The sequence below is a fragment of the Penicillium angulare genome (assembly GCF_028827245.1).
Source record: "Penicillium angulare strain IBT 27051 chromosome Unknown utg000009l_segment0_segment0, whole genome shotgun sequence".
In the NCBI taxonomy this organism is placed as follows: domain Eukaryota; kingdom Fungi; phylum Ascomycota; class Eurotiomycetes; order Eurotiales; family Aspergillaceae; genus Penicillium; species Penicillium angulare.
Window position 1 is genome coordinate 682,483 of NW_026623168.1, and position 20,219 is coordinate 702,701.

General features: G+C 32.4%; 3 protein-coding genes across 3 annotated transcripts; 1 reads left to right on the plus strand and 2 right to left on the minus strand.

Moving 5' to 3' along the window:
- Nucleotides 1-2,154: 2,154 nt before the first annotated feature.
- Nucleotides 2,155-4,962, plus strand: N7478_011814 (uncharacterized protein; the record flags this gene model as incomplete). Its single annotated transcript, XM_056928028.1, has 3 exons — nucleotides 2,155-3,580; nucleotides 3,639-4,803; nucleotides 4,869-4,962. 3 exons carry the CDS (start codon nucleotides 2,155-2,157, stop codon nucleotides 4,960-4,962), a joined length of 2,685 nt encoding a protein of 894 aa, XP_056773755.1.
- Nucleotides 4,963-18,060: 13,098 nt separating this feature from the next.
- Nucleotides 18,061-18,719, minus strand: N7478_011815 (uncharacterized protein; the record flags this gene model as incomplete). Its single annotated transcript, XM_056928029.1, has 3 exons — nucleotides 18,061-18,180; nucleotides 18,238-18,307; nucleotides 18,367-18,719. 3 exons carry the CDS (start codon nucleotides 18,717-18,719, stop codon nucleotides 18,061-18,063), a joined length of 543 nt encoding a protein of 180 aa, XP_056773756.1.
- Nucleotides 18,720-19,603: 884 nt separating this feature from the next.
- N7478_011816 (uncharacterized protein) lies at nucleotides 19,604-19,894 on the minus strand (the record flags this gene model as incomplete). The annotated part of the gene is made up of 1 exon (XM_056928030.1): nucleotides 19,604-19,894. The coding sequence occupies one exon, from the start codon at nucleotides 19,892-19,894 to the stop codon at nucleotides 19,604-19,606; it is 291 nt and encodes a 96-aa protein (XP_056773757.1).
- Nucleotides 19,895-20,219: the final 325 nt, after the last annotated feature.

Below are 20,219 nucleotides of genomic sequence, written 5' to 3' on the forward strand. Positions count from 1 at the left end.
TATCAGAGAGACCTAGTGTATCTTTTCTCACATTTTGAATTTGGATTTGACAGTTGCAACCGTCTTGTGAGATACACTTGGCGTCGTCCTTTGAGTCGTTCGGTCTGTGCAACTGCTGTGTGTCAGGCGATTCTGCCGCTTCGTAGACAAATCCATCTATGGCAGCATCTAGTCTGGAGTTCGAGCTAGGATAGCATGTGTGGTTGCTAGAGGGCATGTCGTCTTGCCGTTCTGTCTCCGTCTGAGCAGAAGCCGGCCCCATTTCCTAAGGAGCTTCCGTTATCAATCAACGCAAAAGCTGTTGAGTTGGAGAGCCAAAGAGATGACAGGAAAAGGTAGCAAGTAACCTGGAAAATCCTACCGTGGCATGGTGGGAGCGCACGCCTTTGACACGCCTTTTGACACGCCTTTTGACACGCCTTTTGACACGCCTTTTGACAACCCGCCGATGAAAGCTGCAAGGCTGACCCACATATTGTCAAATGAAAGGCAATGGCATTGGAAATCATTTGTCGTCTATTATCTCGCTCTCTACCTCTCAATGACGCCCCACATATTCCGCATTAGTACATATCAAAAAACCTTCCCGCCCATGTTCCTTCGATGAGTAAATGTATATCACATAATACACTCTGGCGTTCTCACTGACCTCCATCAAATGAACAAATACTCGTATGACCTAGTATGCATTTAGGTCAAATGAGATCAAGCGGAGTCAAAACAGGATGAATTTGTTGATTGATTGAAGAGAAATATCAGCGGAAAAGCAATTGAAAGAGTTCCCATAGCGTACGAACGGGTCCGTATGTGATACTTAGCAATTACAATACCCGAGTCCATGAGTACAGCAATTCAAAATAACATACAGTACGAAAACACAAGAACGCGGTATCAGGTGGACCTACAGTACGTATTTCTGGAGGTAATGTACCGCCCCGTGCGCTGACAACCCCAGGGTATCGCACGCACGGACTAACTACAGGATGCGCTCTCAAACAAACATTCCCCAGGTTGGCATATAATGTCGAAGTACTGTATGTGGAGTAGTAATGTATTACGCATAGCTCGAATTGTAACCGCCGAGTACCAGGCTAGCACACCCATACGACGGACCCATGGGTTAGCTCTCAACAGCCATCTCGCTGATTTTACTCACTACCATCCATCAATCCGATCCATATCGTGGTCCCATTGGATATCTCTTATACTAGCCCTATACATAGTGCTAAGTTTGACATATAATCATAAAATGGTTTTCCTTATAATTTACGTTACCCTGGAGTATAACGTACTAATGAATAATTGCGAGCGCGAGATTTCCCTAGTGGATAAGTGGGGCTTTACAAGAAATGGTGTGAGGTGGAGCTCTTCGCACGGATGTCTCGGACCAACCGAGGGATTCCCTTGGGGCCGTCCTCGGCTTTATCTGCTTTCAACATGATCACCAGCAAAGACAATATACTAATCATTTTTGTCATGACAACGAGAGCGGCACGGGATGAAAGCCTCAATCCTTGAAAATGTACCACACAAATCACAGACTTGTCGATTATCTATGCTTAATACATAGCTCCTCAACTTCCCCACTAACATTTGATCATCGGTCACTTACTAATTGTATCCACAAAATTGCACTCATGTAGTGAAGTGGCCTTTGGCAGTTACAGGACGCGCCAAGAACATTTCTACAGACAGCACCGTAAAAGGGCGTAGGTCAACCAAGTAGTCTTGATCGATTTTAAGTTACACACGTGTACCGGCAAGTTCCAATGTTGACCTTGTTGATTAGAAAGTAAAATAATTCACAACGTCCATATGACCTACATATAAGTATCACTTTGAATAGCATCCTCGATTATTAGGGAACCGTCTACCTTACCTACCTTACGATGATGATGAGGGCCCCTTGTTATCCGGGGCGGGGCTATGAATTCCAATGAAAGCTACAGACGTGATATAGCGAATAGAGGGTGCTGTATCATTACCCCACTCCGGCAACCAAGGAAATGGTTGATTAATCTGTAGGAAAAGTGGGCCAAATCTACGCCCTTCGACGACAGACCTCCTCAATACGTAACGTTCGGTATATCATACAACATAGGTTCATCCTGGCTTAATGCCAAATTATCGACATCTCTATCACTCATCTGGACCATGACTGAGCCCTCATCAGTAGACGAGCTTGAAATTGGTCCTACAGGCCATGACCCTTCCCCAGCAGGTCTCGAACCAATTAGCTGGGGCGATGTCGCAACTTCTGAGCAAAATGCAGTGACCTCCTTGGTGCAAGATCAGCCGAGGCTCGACATTGATTTGCTTTCAGAAGAACAGCTGGTCTCACTTTTAGCCGAGACTGACAACATGAATATACCTCACAATGCTATCGGGGCCTCAATGACGTTGTTACCTGCCAAAAATACATTGCCCCCCAAGAGTGGCAATCGTTTTAACCCTTCCGCCCTAAAGTTGCTAAAGAGATGGTTCGCGGATCATGAGGATCACCCGTACCCAACAGGCGATGATTTACAACAGCTTGAGGCTCACACTGGCCTCAGTCAAAAGCAGATACAAAACTGGTTCTCTAATATGCGACGACGCTCCAAGGTTCGACGATCTTTATCATTTTCATCGAATCCTTACAGAACATCCGATCCAATACCGACCCAGGGATCTTCTGTCGACATACCTCCAAGGCCGCCTACTCCTACACCTTTTGGAAATATGAATCCACTTCAACGATGGGAGAGCTCTCCGCCCGAACACGAAGCAGCTGCAGCTTCTGACATATCACGCGCCATCGCCGCTTGCTCTGAAGAGTCCGTCGCTTACACCTCTCAGAACTCGGCTACATTCTCGGGCAATGCATCCTTGGACGGAAGTGACGGAACTTCACATTCAAACATAGGCTCTGGCTCTGGCTCTGGCTCTGGCTCTTCGGCCTATTCTTTCGGTGAGCGCACTTCACTCCGGTCTCAAGATCCTCTCAAGCACATGTTGCGGCGCAGAAGAAGGAGAACCAGTGCCAGAAGAGATGGAAAATCTAGAGTCAGGCTTCTACAGCTGTCACGGCCCCTCAAAACGTTTCAGTGCACGTTCTGTACTGAAACTTTCAAAACCAAGTTCGACTGGCATCGACACGAGAAGTCACTACACCTCTCTTTCGAGAAATGGATTTGCTCGAGGGATGGGCCAGTAGTACCCGATACCAACAGAGGGACACTGTGTACTTTTTGTGGAGAAACCAGTCCGAATGAACAACATCTCCGAGATCACAATGCGATTGAATGTTCAGAACGACCTGTTGGAGAACGGACTTTCTATCGAAAAGACCATCTTCGGCAACACTTAAGGCTGGTACATGCCGTAGACTATTCAGGAGAGCTAATGAAAACTTGGAATATCAGCAAGGAAGATATCAAGTCACGATGCGGATTTTGTGGTCTCTCCATGACATCGTGGATATATCGTGCGAACCACTTGGGCCAACACTTCAAGGCAGGGAAAACAATGGCTGATTGGGAGGGCGATTGGGGCTTTGATGATCATGTGTCGGAGATAGTTGAAAATGCCATGCCTCCCTGTGAGTGATTCCTCCGTTTGGTTTGGCATGAGACCTGATTGTGGCTAATTGGGTATAGACCTCATTCATTTCGAGCAAGCCTCACCTCTCCCCTTTTCTGCGGTACAAGGGCCCACCGAGACCCCGACCAGTTCATATGAGCTTCTTAAGTTAGAGCTGGAGTACTGTATGCAAAATCAATTTGATAGTGACGGCAGTCTGCCCTCTGACCCAGAACTTCAATATGAGGCTTGTTCCATCATCCTTGCAGCGGAAATATCATCGCCTGTCCCTGCCCAGGCAGCACCGTCCTGGCTTCGGGATGTATTCATGTCCTCAGATGAGCCTACAAAGCGGGCTTGCTTGCGCCCAGTCAGTCATTGCAAGGTGCGAGTAAGCCAGCTAAGCATCAATGGGAAAAACAATATATTTGAGAATTGCAACTTCGAGCTCGAGTTGCGCAATTTTATCATTATGCACCAGACTTTGGGTCTCGCCTTGTCAGACTCAGAGATACAAGAAAAAGCTTGCAATGTCATCAGTCATGCAGACGCGAGATTCTTGGATGGATCCAAACGGTTCATGGATTTCATGGTACGGCTTATTTGGGGCTCTGTGAACTGGATTACCTTTCTGCTTGAAAGAGCAGGGCAGCAGGCTACCGACGGTATGAATAATGCCAACCAGAATTTCATCCCTACCTTTTCTAAACTCGACCCAGGTCATGTGTATTTGCCAAGCATGGGGTGTTCAGAAGGTAAGGAGATATTTGGAAATCCAATATACCCAGCCTCCACATTGAATGGCACTCGCGACGCAATGGGTGAGATTCTTGACCTCCCCACATTGCCGACAGATGCACTCGTAGGGATGGCGCATGGTTCAGGCGGCAATAGAACTGGACTCACTTCAGATCTCTCCCTTCAAGTTACTAGCCAAATCAGCTTACTGGGCATAGCCCATGTCGCATCTGACTTCGATTTTGTCCCGAATCCGGCATGTAAAAGTGGTTTAGCGAGACTACTTGGAAACACTGATCCAGTATATACTACACCGAACATGCAGCAACGTACAAGGACATCATCAGGGCGAATGCACTTTCACAATGGCGGTAACTCGTATCTGGCTCTTGTGAAAGACCTATCCAGCTTCGCCAAAAGATCAATGTCGATCCGCAATCCCGACCGCCACATTCCCACTGATGACGAGATCAAATACCAAGCGCGCTGGATATGGTACGAAGAGTAGGTTTTTTTACGCGGCGGCCTCTCAAAACGTCAACTCTTGCTGACAAGGCTCTGATATTTAGTGACGATCCGTGGAATCAGACGCCAGCAGATAACGAACAATGGTTGCGAGAGTTTAAGCTTAGCGAGGGTATACCTGGTGTCAACGAAGAGTAGTTTGCCGCCTGGGACCCACCAAGACGCACATGGAATTCGTCGAATTACACAGACGAACCGCAATTTCATTCGTTATCTAATCTTGAATCAAATTGCCCAAACCTTCTATCTATCTTCCTCCACATGCAGCTTTTTGGTTTTTCCAATGCTTCGGTGGTGACACTAAATCACTCCTAATATTTGTCTCATAAGTCGCGTACGCTCCTAAGCCAATAAACTTCCAAGGACACGTTTCTTACATCGTATATATTTGTAAGAAGATATTCACGTGCTCTCGACCTGCCAAGAATACTTCAGGTCTCAAAGCGACCCTGCTTGATAGGCCTTGTTTCCCTATTTCGATCTAATGGTTGGCGTAAGGATAAATGTGAACTAAGATAGTAGAAAGAAGAAAGATAATATATTAAGTTTTTTATTGCTTACTAGTTAGACTCTTACTTAGATAAATTCTCTTTAGTATCTAGTTAGATATCTAGTTTGTTAAGTATCTATTTAGTAACTGATAATATTCGTCTTTTCTTAACCCTACCTAAGGTAGTTCTATAGAGATATTTATTCTTAATATATTTAAAAGTAATACTTAACCTTAATTTCTTATTTTAAGAAAGTAGTTTGTCCTACCTAAGAAGCTGTTTTCTACTATATTCCCATCAATATTGAGATGATCAAATCACTTTAGTAGGTTATATTAGGAGTAATTATTTACCGATACAAAAATTGAAGTGTTATTTAATCTAACCCCTTTTTATAAAAGGTCTTTCCTTGTATTGAATTCTTTAACTTATCTTTTAAGATTGATAACTAGTAAGTACTTGGTATTAGGGCTATATCCTCTTTTATATCTTGTAAGATAACTTCCTTATTTACTATGACTTTCTACTTTATTGTGTACTAAATGTAGCTTGTTAGAAGCTTATTACTTATACTCTTCTTATTATAACGAACTGATGCCGAGTTGATACTAATATCGAGGTTGCGAGGTTGCGGGATCATATGACGGATCATATGATCCTATACCCGTCTAATTCTTCTGTATGATAACGTGTAAGAGCCTAACTCCTCTCTTTTCTTTTTCCTTATCTTTAATACTTTAGTTAAATCGTACGAAAGTTCTTCTGTTTTCTAGTTCTTATATTATATTAAAGATTATTTTCTGTTACTTGAAGCTGTATAGATCTATATCTATTTAGAAGTATATCTTAGCTAATTAGATTATATCTTACCTATCTTATATTCCCTAAACGAACGAATTACTATAGTTTATAAAACCCTTACTATCAGTAAGATACCGATATATAGAACTAAATCTGAAGAACCTACTAATAGTAATAATAGTTATAGATAATCTAATAGTATAAAGAAGCTTAATCCTCTAAGCCTAAAGAAAGATTAGAGATTATTTATCTTTACTTATCTAGATCTCCCTAAACTAGACCTAGAGAATAGCTTTATTAAGTTTAGCTAACCTAAGGATCTATAGGAGTACCTATAGAAGGATCTATACTAATATAGATACTTATTTAATATTTAGAAAGATATAGTAGATAAGCTAAATATAGCTTATAAAAGGATTAATATCTATAAGTAGAATTATATAGATATTACTTAGTTCTAGGATCTTTTAAAATAGTATCTCTAATAATTTTAAGAAACTAAATAAAAGAGAAATAAACTTTAATAAGTTCTTAATAATATATATAATACTCCCTAACTAGAGGTACTAGTATCTAAGAGAACTAAAGTAAGGATCTATAAGTTTATTGATCTCCTATAGTTTACTAATAGAAGTAGAACTAATATAAAGTTCTATAGTTAGTATACTACTATAGAATTAAAACTATATATAAATATAGATTATTTCTTAACCTCTAATCTATATAAGATCTATACAATAAGTTGGTTAACTAAAGCTATATATAATTAGATTGTACTTCTTCTAAATAATAATAATAATAATACCCTTAATAATAATAATAATATCTTAGACTACTTAGAGTAGATCTATAGAGACCTAGTCTATTAGGACTATACTAAATTTAACTTTAAGAAGCTTTATATAAAGGAAATAGAGAAATTTATAGTCTTTCTTACTAAATTCATCTAATTAGCTAATAATACTGTTATTCCCTATAAGAAATATATAAAACTTCTCTATCGGAAGTTAACCCCTAAGCTATAATATAAGCTTATTAGAAAGGTCTTAAAGATTAGTATTATCTTCTTAGACTATATACAGAAGGCTTATTATATTATATCTACCCTAAAGATTATAGATACTAATACCTAGTAGACAAAGGCTATAAAGACTACTACAGCTATAGCTACTATTACTAATATCGCTAATAATACTAATAGGATATAGAATATATAGAATATAAAGCCTATCGTAGACCTTCCTAACTAGTCCTCTTCGGCTATCTTGTACCTGAAGTTAGATATAGCCAAACTCTAGAGATAGTAAAAAGAAGGATATTATTATAAGTATAATAAATAAGGCTATTATAGTAAGAATTATTCTATCTATATAGCTTATCTTATAGCTAAGGCTACAACTAGAAAGACCTTTATTATAGCTAAAGTAGTAGAGCTAGAAGTAAATACTAAGATAGGAAAAGATTAAGCTTATTGTCACAGGATTCCTGAATCCCTTCGGGTACGATTCGGATACGATTCATAGCCGCTCCGTAGGCGAATCTATTATAATATATCTATTAATATATAATTATCCTAAGTCCTAGTAAGCTCTAGTAATATTAAAATATACGAATAATAGCTACAATTCTTATCCTATAAGAATCAGTTCTATATATTAACTATTCTATTTAATCTCTACTATCTGATATTCTTATCTAGTTATAGATCTCTAGCCTAATAACTTAGTAACTATTATAATTCTAATTCTTCTCTTTTAACTACCTAAGGATTAATAATAGTATCCTCTATATACTAAAACCCTATATCCTTTTATAATAGTACTTAATCTAAGCCTACTATATTTCCTTCTCTTATTATTAGATAATCTAAGATTAAATTAATTCTAGATTAGTATATAAACCTAACTAAATCTAGTCTAGACTAGATTAAGGAAATTACTAATAACCTTATAACTAAAAGTATTAGTAGATCTAGAAGTATTACTATAGATACCCTAGAAAAGAAGAGATATAAACTAGAATACCTAGAAAAATTCTTTATAATTTATACTTACCTTAAAGAACTCTCTACTTAAATCTTTAGAATTAATACTAAGGCTTTCCTAGATAATCTATTTATAGCTTATAGAGAAACTAAGATTAAAATATATAAAGTAGAGGGTTTTAAGATTAATAAGTTTAAGAAATTATTTAGTCTTTAAGAATAAGTAAATTAGTTTTTATAGCTTAGATATATCTTTTAAGATAATCCTAGGATCTATAAGAATAAAAAGATAAAGATTCTTATAGGAATTAAATATCTTAACTCTAACTATAAAAATAACTAGACTATAGAAGAGAGATATCTTAAAAATAATAATAATTATTATTTTAATAACTAGTAATACTTTAAGGAATAGACTTTTATCTTAATATATAATAAAAATACCTTTATTAGAGAAATTAGTAATAAAATAAAGTATTATTATTAATAAACTAATAAGGAATTAAAGATCTTTTATTATTATTTTATAGATCTATAATATTATTTTCTTTAGGTCTTTTAGAATAAATAAATATACTATTATATATTAAAACTATAGCTATAGTTAATATTATATATTTATTAATATATAAAGGTTTCTTCTAAAACTTAAGTATAATAAATAAAAGAAATATAGAGTATTTAGGAATTTATAAAAATAAAGATATATAAATATAATCTATTTATTAATAATTTAAATTTAAACTTAAAATATCTATAATCTAATAACTTATTTTTAAACTAGTCTAATAATATAGAATAAGACTAAAAGAATCTTAGAAATCTATATTTAAAGGATCTTTATAGTCCTAGATCTAATCTAAATTATAATAATTCTAAGTTATATTTAAATCTCCTTTAATTTAGAGATAAACCCTAATTATTTCTCCTTTAGAATAAGAATAATCTAAATAATATATCTATTAGAGGAATTAATCTATCTAATCTATCTAATCTATTTACTAGAATCCCTTTAAATAGTTATTTTAATTATAATAAACTAGATTACTAAATAAATAAATATTATCTACTATTATAAGCCCTAGAAATAAAGATTTAGAAAACTTATTTAAGATCTTAGTATTATTATAATAATACTTAGTTAAAAAACTTAAGAAAAGTATTAAGATTAAATTAACTCCTATAAATTCTAACTCCTAGTCTTAAGTAAGAATAGTTATTTATCTTTATATCTTAATTTATATCTAAAATAATATTAAGATATATATAGATATTAATATTTATATAGAAATAGATCTTATTAGTTATAAATTTATTTAGAAATACTATTTTAATTAAGCTAAGTATAATATTCTTATTCTAGAAGTAGTAGACTAATAAAATATCCTTATCTATAGTATATAGATTATTCTAATTACTATATATAACTCTTAAAGAACTAAATAAAAGTTTTTATATCTTTATATTATAGTTAATAGAGATCCCTATCTATTAAGATTATTAGTATTACTATTAAATATAATTATCTAAGAAATATAAATTATATTAGCCCTATAGTAGAAATAATAGTAGTTTAAATATAATAGAAAAATAATAGAATAATTAAAGTCTTATTAGTTTATAAAAGTATATAAGAACTAAGTCTATATCTTTATAATTATTAAAACCCTAGAAGAAGTCTAGCTCCTCCTAGAAGAAGAAGAAGATAAATTAATAGTAAGTTAAGATTGAATCCCTTCTAAATTATTAGTATTCTAGGATATATTTAAGATATAGAACTTTAAAATTATACTATTATAAAAAGAGATTAACTACTTAATTAAACTTAAAGAAGATATATTATCTTTATATAGTCTAATCTATCCTCTCTTATAGATAGAACTTATAGAGTTATAGAAATATCTTAATAAAAACTTAATAAATAGTTAAATCAGACTATTAAAGAGCCTAGCTAGTATATCTATTTTATTTATATCTAGAAAGGATAAAGGGCTATAGCTCTATATTAATTATTAAGGTCTAAATAAGATTTTGGTTAAAAATCAATACTCTTTATCCCTTATTTCAGAGATTCTTAACTATCTTTCTAGGGTTTAATTCTTTAGTAAAATTAATATATAAGATATATACTATTAAATTTATATTTAAGAAGAAGAAGAATAGAAGATAGCTTTTTATATAAGATATAGTTATTTTAAATATATAGTTATACTATTTAGTCTTACTAATATACTTATAATATTTTAAAGCTATATCTATACTATACTTTATGGCCTTCTTAATATTATTTATATTATATATTTAGATAATATTCTTATCTTCTCTAGGATCTATAAAGAATATATAAAATATCTTTATCTTATACTTAAAAGGTTAAGGGAAATATAGCTATTTATAAAAGTCTCTAAATATTAATTCTATAAGGAATAAGTTAAATTCCTTAGCTTTATTATTAATTAAAATAATATCTCTATAGATCTAGAATAGGTTTAAACTATCTAGGAATAAAGTAGTCTATATTCTATAGGGAGATTTAAATCTTCCTAGGATTCTATAACTTCTATTAAAGATTTATTAAAAATTACTATATTTAAGGATGACACAGTGAATAGGAGGCTAGAATCGGCGGCTTTTGATGCTGTTTTAAGCTGCCTACTTACCGTAGGTAGTCTTAGTGCTATATATAATAAAGGCTATAGCCCTGTTATTTAATGCTACCTAGGTATCTTATTAGCTGTTCCTAGTGACTAACCTACTATTGTTCTAAACTAATATATATTTATATATACTGTAGCCGCCGCTGTAGGGCTCTATATTTATTTATATTTATCCTTAAAAATAGCTCTCTTGTTGACTATTCTTATTCCTTAGGTTTCTATAAATACTAACCTATCTCTAACTAGTAGTTCTTACTTACTCTTACTAACTCTTATCCTAGGTCTAGGTTTCTAATAGCTATCTTATTCTAAATAAAATAATAATAGGCCTAATTATCCTTTCTTTTTATACTTAAACTAGTTTTTTAGGCCTTTTACTATCCTTTTGTTAGATATACTATACTCTACTACTATATTTTCTTCTCTATATCTAGTTCTATCTAACGATGAAAGTAATACTAGTTTAGGGTAACTAAGAATCTTCTTAAATAATGCTTTAGACTCTAATTCCTTTATTATAACTAGTGATTTCAATACTAGTAGTAAATCTAAATTGGAACCTAAGTCTAGCAATAAGTCTAAGGATGAAGTAGCGCTAGAAGATAAAAAGAAGTAACTTTTATTAGAGTACTATCTTTAAGAGACTAAGTCTTTTAATATCTTTAAGCTTTAATAGAAATATTATAGCCTAAAAACTTAAGAGTAATTAAATAAGATATAGGATTTCTAGAATAGGTAGGATAATACTAAAACAATTTATCTATATAGCCTAGTTTATTTATTTCCTTTCTAGGTTTTATTAAGATATAAACTATAAACTAGTAGAATATCTTTCTAGGCTTTCTAATAATGATATAAAGGTAATAGTCTACTTCCTTAAGATCCTTTTCTTCTAGTATTATGACTAGTAGTAGGGTAAGGATAGATATAAAACCATAGGATTAAAGAAGAAAAGCTTACTTAATATATTCTAGAAGTAGTAGTATTTGATCTATAAGGTTAAGATTAAATATAGTCTTAGTAAGAATATTTAAATTAAGATATATAATATAAGTTTATAAATAACTATTAATACTAGTATAGATTATATCTAACTAATATTTTATAGGTATTTATTATAGTTATTATAGAAAAGAAACTTTCTTTCTAGAAAAAACTAAAAGTAAATATATATATTAAGGATATAGTAGAGTTTATTTAAGTAATCCTATTTATAATAGAAATAACTTTTTCTTATAGCTAGTACTAGATATAACTTCTCCTCTTCTACTAGTTAGTTACTATTATTAGAAACTATCCTAGAGTATTACTAAAGCTTTACTTTTAGGACCTTAAGTTAATACTTATATAGGATTTAAATAGAGGACTTCCTTAACTTTTTATCTACTTAAGACTAGAATTTATAAAAACCTTTCTTAGTAATAAAGAGATATAAGAATATCCCTTTACTAAGTTATCCTTAGTATTTACTTTTTTTTTTTTATTCTATACTTATCTATACCTTTTTATTTATTAATTCTATATAGAAATATATTTCTAATCCTAGAAATAATATTTGATCCTACTTTAGTTCTAAGTTCTTATATTTTCTTATTGGGTATACTTTTTTATATTAATATATTTAAGAGTTTATCTAAAGATAGTCTTATAATAGACTATCTAAAAAAATTATATAGACTTAGGATCCTAAATAGATTTAGTAAATAGGAATTAAAGCTTAAGGATAAAATTCTTAATTAGTTTATTTTCTATTAAGTAATATAAAGATCTGATAGGATTTAGATTATACTAGATATAAGGCTTATTAAAGGATAGCTAAGTTACTAAATAAAATAAGATAGTAAGATTATAGGGTTTATTAAGGTAGTAGGACTATATTATTTTTAATATAGTATAGTAAAAGTATTTAATGATAGTTATAGGTAATATATTCTTTTTTTTAGTATATTTTGGTTAATATTATTTCCCTAATAGTAGATATATTAAATAAATTATAGAATATTATATTATAGTATATAAGTATTAATACTTTTATTTAGTACTATAATATAGGTATTTATATAGATACTTAGATAATTATAAGAGGTCTATAGCCTAAGAAGTATTTTATATAGTTTACTTATTTAATAAGTTAGTCTATTAATTCTTAGAGACCCTACTGGCTTAAGGACTTAAGTTGTATTAATAATATTCCTTATATATACTTTTTAGAAGAGAAGAAGTAGATATATATATAGATTTAAGATATTAAGAGGTATACTTATAAAAATACTTAGGCTATATTTTAATAAAACTTTAGTAATAACTCCTTATAGAAGAGGGTTGATACCTATAATTCCTGAAAAATTTGTAAGCGTTGGAAAACTTAAAAGAAAAATATAAAGAAATTATACTAGAAATACCATTATGTAGAGTATCTATTTTAGTATTTAATAAGGTAGTTAAAAAATAAGAAGAGATAGTAAAAGCTCTATTTAATTTATAAGAATCTAGAGAGATATAAAAAGGAGTAACTAGTAATCGATACTAAGCAGCAACTTACTAGAAAGGTTATTAATAAAGAAGTTATAGGTATATTATAGTATATAGGCTATATAATACTATAGTATATAATACTTATCGATATTGTCTTAACTATACCTAGAGAGATAATTAAGAAAGAAACTAAATACTGAATTGTTATAATTAATATAGTGATTACTATTTATAATATAGAAAAGGGTGCTTCCTTATATCCTCTACTATAAAAATACTTGATTAATATAGTTAATATACCTACTACTACCCTAGTATCTAAGAGATAGATTTCTACTCTTCTAGAAAAGAGAGAGAATACTTTTTCTTAAGCTATTGCTTCTATCTATATTAAAAATAAAAAGGATAGACTAATAATCTACTTTATATATCTTAGTAATATTAGGCTATCTAAAAAGTAGTATCTAAGAAGATATAAGAACCTTAGTTCTCTTAATTAGTACTTTATTAACTAATATATTAAGTATTTCCTAAATAATATATACTATAGGTATAATATTTATAGAGAAGAACTAGAATTAAAAACAATACTCTTAAACCATGTGGAAGAAATGTATAGGACTATTATTTATTTATCTTTATTAGCTCTTAGACTATTCTTACTATAGATACTAATATTCTTTCTTCTTTTTTAGTATATTAATACTAAGTCTAGTATTCTAAGTATTCTTTTTAGAATAGTAATATTTTAGAAAGCTAGATTATAATTATATAACTAATTATAATTCTATTCTATAAATATTAATTAGACTTAATATATAAAACTAGATTTATAAATTATAGGATCTAGTTAGTTTAACTTATATAGTTTAGGTTCCTAATATCTTATTCTATAAGCTCTATCTTTTATTATACTAGTATAAAAAGCTTATCTCTTATCCTAAAGTTTCCTTCTTTTAAACTTCTTTATCTTAAAACTATTACTATATCTTTTCTTTTACTATAACCCCTATTTAATTTACTTCTTTCTATATATAATAAGATGCTTTATCTAAATATATTAATCCTGGAAAAGAAGATATTTTACTATTTAGCTATATATTAGTATACTACTAGATGATATAGGATCTTTAATAAGGGAGGAGTTTAAAATTAAATATATTCTAGATTATTAATATATTGGAAATAGAACCTGATATCTTATTAAGTAGAAAGGCTGGTTAGAAAAGATATAATTTAGGAAACCTATAATAACCTTAGTAAGACTATAGGTTAGATAAATATTAGTAATATATAGAGGATATTTAATAAAACTATAGCTCTTTTAGAAGAAGTAGTTAAATAGAGAGGAAGGCCTTTTTGTATGATTCTTTTATTTTCTTATAAATATTTTAGAAGTTCTATTAAGTAGCTATAAATTCTAGAATTAATAAGTCTTTTTATTTATTTTTAAGGTGTCTATTTGAATTTTATTGATTTGATATAGAAAATAATAATATTTATAAGTAGATATAGAGTGAAGTTAAAATATCCTATTAGTCTATCTTAGAGTAATAAAGGGGATGAGAGGACTATATGTTATATTAAAATTTTAAGTTTACTAGGTTTATTAACCTAAAATTAGTATAATAACTAGGTTAATACTAGTAGTTAATATATATAGTTTTTTTATCTTTTTCTTATCTTTAAATATATATTACTTACCTTATTTATCCTATAGCTTATCTTTATTTACTCTTACTTATTATCTTAATCTAATTAGATTCTAATTATACTGATCTAATTAGTAATCTAATCTTTAATTACTGATTATTCTGGCCTTACTCTGGTTTAGTAAATTATATGTTTTAATAATAAAATATTGATCTAGATAAATCTAATATACTAATCTAACTTAGTATAAATAAGTAAACCCTTTATTTATAGTATACTATAATAAACTCTATCTTATTTTAAAATAAATAGGGTTTAATTAGGTTAGTTTAAATAAGGATTTTGGTTATTAGTCTTACTTTACTTTACTTAGTATTAATTATATTATTTTCTTAATTTATTTTGTAAATAGATATATATGACTAATAAAATTGCTCTAATCTGAATTAATTAAAACCTTTCTTATTATTTAAAAGTAAGGAGTTGATTTTCTTAAAGATAAGGTACTAAGATATAGTAGGTTAAGGTTATAAAGATTAATATAGCTCTCTTCTAAGATTTATTTATTAAATATCCTATTTAGTAATAACCCTACTTAGATATAGAAGTATTAATAAGAAGAACTGTAAAGGTATTAAAAAAGATTTATTATTAGAGTTACTTATAGAAAGAGGTTGTTAATATATTAGTACCTAAGGTATTTAACTATATCTACTTTAACTAACCTTTACTTTAATCTTAGTATTATTATTATTATTATTATTATTATTATTAACCTCCTGTATAGATTATTAAGCAGATAAAAAATAAGCTATAGGGATATTATATTACTAAATATAATATATAACCCTAGTTTATATCTATTTATAAAGTAGAAAATTGATCTTTATGTTATTATAGGTTATCTATTATATATTTTATGATTTTCCCTAATTTCTATGGTCTAGCCCCTGGTTAAGTATAATAGAAATAGATCTATTGGGAGTATATAGATATTCTTTGATTTTGGTTCTTTTTTCTAGTATATATATAATTTCTTTAATAATATAGGTATTATATTTTGAAGGGTTTATTAAGCTTATAGCAATAGATTTATAATATTACCTTTAGAAGGCCTATAATATACTAGTTATATATATTGTTAGTTATTCTAATAGATATTAAATATATAAACTTTTAAAGAATTGGAGAATACCTGAATACTTATAGTAGATACTTATTTATACTATAGTTGTTAGTAACCTGAAGTTATAATTAGATAGATTAAGCTTCTAAATATTTCTAAGGTTTTAACTAATTAAAAGTAACTAAGTTTCTTATATAGTTATTCTCAAAATTATCTTAACTAGTATACTCTTTAACTATCTTTTTGGCCCTATTACTAAGGTCTTAGTATAAGTTATTTATTAAGCTAATCCTATTAAGTTATGGTCTAGTATGATCTCTCTAAGCTTATATAGTAATATTTTAAATATAGGGTTCCTCTACTTAATACACCCTACCTAATAGATATTTTACGCTAAAAGCTTAGTAGTAGGGTAAGAAAGATAGTAGAAGAGTATACTAGTTAAGGCGATTTTAAGAATGACTATATAGGATGGATCGAGATCAATTTCACCGTTTCCTTACGAAATTAATTCCTAAACTTTCTTTCGAAATACAATTATCTTACTATAGTTAATCCTTCTCTTAATTATTTCTTAGTAGTACTTAAGTATAGTTATAAATAATAGTATAATAAGAGCTTCTATATTGGACTTATTTAGTCTTTAGGGTTCTAGAACGTTCAACATTCAACAGTAATATAGTAATTATTAATATATATAGATTATAGGGAGCTATCTTAAAGCTATAGACCTAAGATAATATGATTATTAGATAATAATTTACTATAGTTCTGCTATATAAGTAACAAAATATGATCACAGTATATAAATAAACTAAGCTAGACTGATATAGTAAGTACATATAGTATAATGACTACAAAAGTGAAGAAAATTTAAGCGGTTTTAGTGATCTAGATGTAATAATAATCTGGTTCGGATGAGACGGTGATGGGTTTGGGGGTATTTAAGAGAGCTGTACGGATAGGTGTGATAGGTCAAAGAAATCCGTATAAACAAGAAAGTAGTCCTACTAATAGAACCCGTATCGATATGTTATTTTCTTGATCTATACTTAGGTTCTAAGAGGCTATATAGTATATATTCTAGACTTACGGGTGTATCGTAGTATAAGCTTATTAAAGGTATAAGCTGGATGTAAGGATAGTACATATAGTAGGTTCGATATAGCAGAAAACAAGTCTACAGGCTTCATCGGCTAGTTAACTGTCGCCTTTAAAATTGTCTCTTATATAGCGCCCTCTATTTTGGGCAGCACACATACTAGTAGTACCCTATTCTTGACGAAGCGCTCTCGGACCATTACTTAGAACCAAAGATCAGAACTGCGCTACTTACTCTAGTGTGACAGATATAATTTCCTAGTCTTCCCAGTCGAGCTTTATATACAGTAGCGACCGGTATCGCCTTCCATATCGGGAATAGAGAGATTATCTTTCAAACCCTAATCATATGCTACGCTAAGCTAGATATGGTTATTCCCGTATTTACGGATCTGTCACAAGGCTGAATGGTATGATACCGAACGAAAGAAAATAATTTAGTGTAAGGTATTTGTCGTGCATACAGTCACGACCGCTTTTGCCTTCCATATCGGATGTCACAGAGGAGGTTTTTCAAACTCTAATCACATGTGGTGCTAAGCCGTATATTATTAATCTCGTATTCAAGGATCCGTCATATGGCTGAATTGTATAATACCAAGCAAAAAAAAAGACGAAGCAATATATCTGCGCATGTATTTTTTACAGCTCTAAGATTACATTACCATACTCACTATCAACTCTTTGCAACTCTCACACAAACAACATCCTCACTCACCGCTAAGAATAAGTCGGCAAGAAGTTATTTTGTCCTACTGAATGTAAGGCGTTATTTTCGGCCTTCTAACCCTTAATGTATTCAACGTCTATTCAAGTCGCCGAGTCCTATCGTGATCTGGACCCAGGGTCTTCTCACATCCTGACAATGCGCGCTGATACATCTCCTCTGCCTCCTTCAGCTTTCCCTGATTAGAGTGGGGAATCCCAAAGTTGTTGACTGTGTCGAGTTTAATCGTCATACCACGTCACAGTACCTCCTCCAGCGCCAACAAGAGGAATAGAGAGATTGAAACAATGCCAGACCGCTATGTAGTTGCCACCCTGCCAGAATTGGATGGCATAGTAGGGCTACTGATACGTTAGTCCCGCAACGATAGAAGTTAAAAGTAAAAGGAAATATCTTACCCCAACAGTTTCGCAGTATATCTCACAGTCGCCTTTTAAGTCATTGACGCTGTTGAAATACACTTCACCACTGTAATATAGAAATATCAGTAGGGGTCTAAATATTCAATGAGGTAGATATTCACTTACGTGAGCGACCCGGCAGGGAATGAAACGCCGCAGAAACTACCCTTGAAGCTCTTTTTAATACCATGAGACCAACCACTCAGGCTGTAGCAGATGAATCCTGCATAGGCACCACTCATACCGGCCTTCTGCTGCCACGCTGCTGCGGTTTTCGGAGCAGACATAACAGCAGCCCCATTTGGCATGTTTTTCTTCAGGAAGTTAAGAGTTGCATCGAGCCATTTCTTGCCTTCTTCATCCTTGACAATGTTGTTAAACGCATCCTCAAATCGCTCAGGGTTATGAGCAATAGAGATCGGCTGGGGCGCCAAAGAGGCAACCTCCTTGTACTTCTGAAAAAGTTGTACTTCGGCCATTGTGAATTAAATGTAGAAAAGTAGAGTAGTATTGAAAACGTTCAGTTGAAGTGTTGCAAAGATCAGACGAGAGGAATTGTCTGTTCCAAGATTGGATACTTGGGAAACTGAAGCAGGTGGTGAGTCTGAGGCAGGGTCATGGCCATACTTATACTACTGATCATATGTATGGAGAGTGGTGACATCACATCGCACCGAAATTGGAATCATCTCAGTCAATTGTAAAAATTCTCTGCATGAAGTAATTCTTTATCTGCACATCGGATATATGTCATGTCTATCTTCTACGATGATATAGCCGCATGCGTGGAAGTAGTGACATCACATCGCACCGAATTTCTCTTGAAAGTAGTCTTTATTCAAGAGACGACAAACCAGTTCGCTTACTGTAATGGACGCCTCTCGCTGGTTATGATCTACACTATTCTACCAATCGACCCTCACCGCAATCTAGGTGAAAAGGTGATTGCATAGAGGAGTCTTGTGTGCACTGGCTGGTTGCTAGGAATTATTGTAGTTGCCCGAGTCTCGGCTAAATACGGTTCTCGAAATTGGCTTAGCTAACACACACTTAATACGTCTTTCCCAGTCCACCGCCAAGACCTTAGCACCGATCATCTGTGGAGATCAAAAGGGCAACCTAAAATACACCTTGCACGGTACAGTAGTAACTTGCCGCTTTACGAAACTTATGCAATGCTAAGATAACTCAATGGAGTTCTATGGACGCCGAGGGTGGGTCCTTGCGCACCATCCGAAGAGGGCCGGGCCCGCCTTTGCACCTACCACCGGGACGATCCGCTAGGCTACTTCGACTTCCATTCTCTGCCTGGATCGTCGGATAACAAAGCCCCTCGTTCCAAGCTCTTGGTGGAGACCAACCACTATGACGCTAGGACTAATGAGCCCGGTCTGATCGTCGACGAGGGATTTATGCCAATGGTTACTTGCGACCCACATGGCGAGATAACAAATGCCACAGCCTGGTTTTCTAGGGTTAGGTCTCTACGGACATCACCGGGAACATCATCATGACCGTCTGGGATGCCACCATCATCGACATAGTCGATTTGTCGTTCTAGATGTTGGGTCCTCAGTTTGTAGTGTTTCTTATCCTTCGGGTCCTCCCGGCACCAGTCAGATTTGAGCGGACACGAGCGGACATCATATTGCATAAGCTCATATACACGACTCCAGGTCGAACTTTGTCCAGTACTTTCTTCCTCAGCCTCAATGTGTGCCTCACGCTCAACATTCTGCTAGTTGCGGGCACACACCCCCTTTTTTCAACTCTTCTTAATGGAAGCATAGAATTACCTCCATCATCCTCCCTATAAGTGAAGGCGATCTCAATCGTGAGCTTCCTTCCAATGCGAATCAGATTACTCCATTTACGAAACTACTTCTCCACCGGCGTCCAATTTAAGGTAGTGGATTTATAAATTTTTTCCAGATCTCTCTGAGACCGTTCGTTCACTTTTACCGTCACGGCTGTGCCTT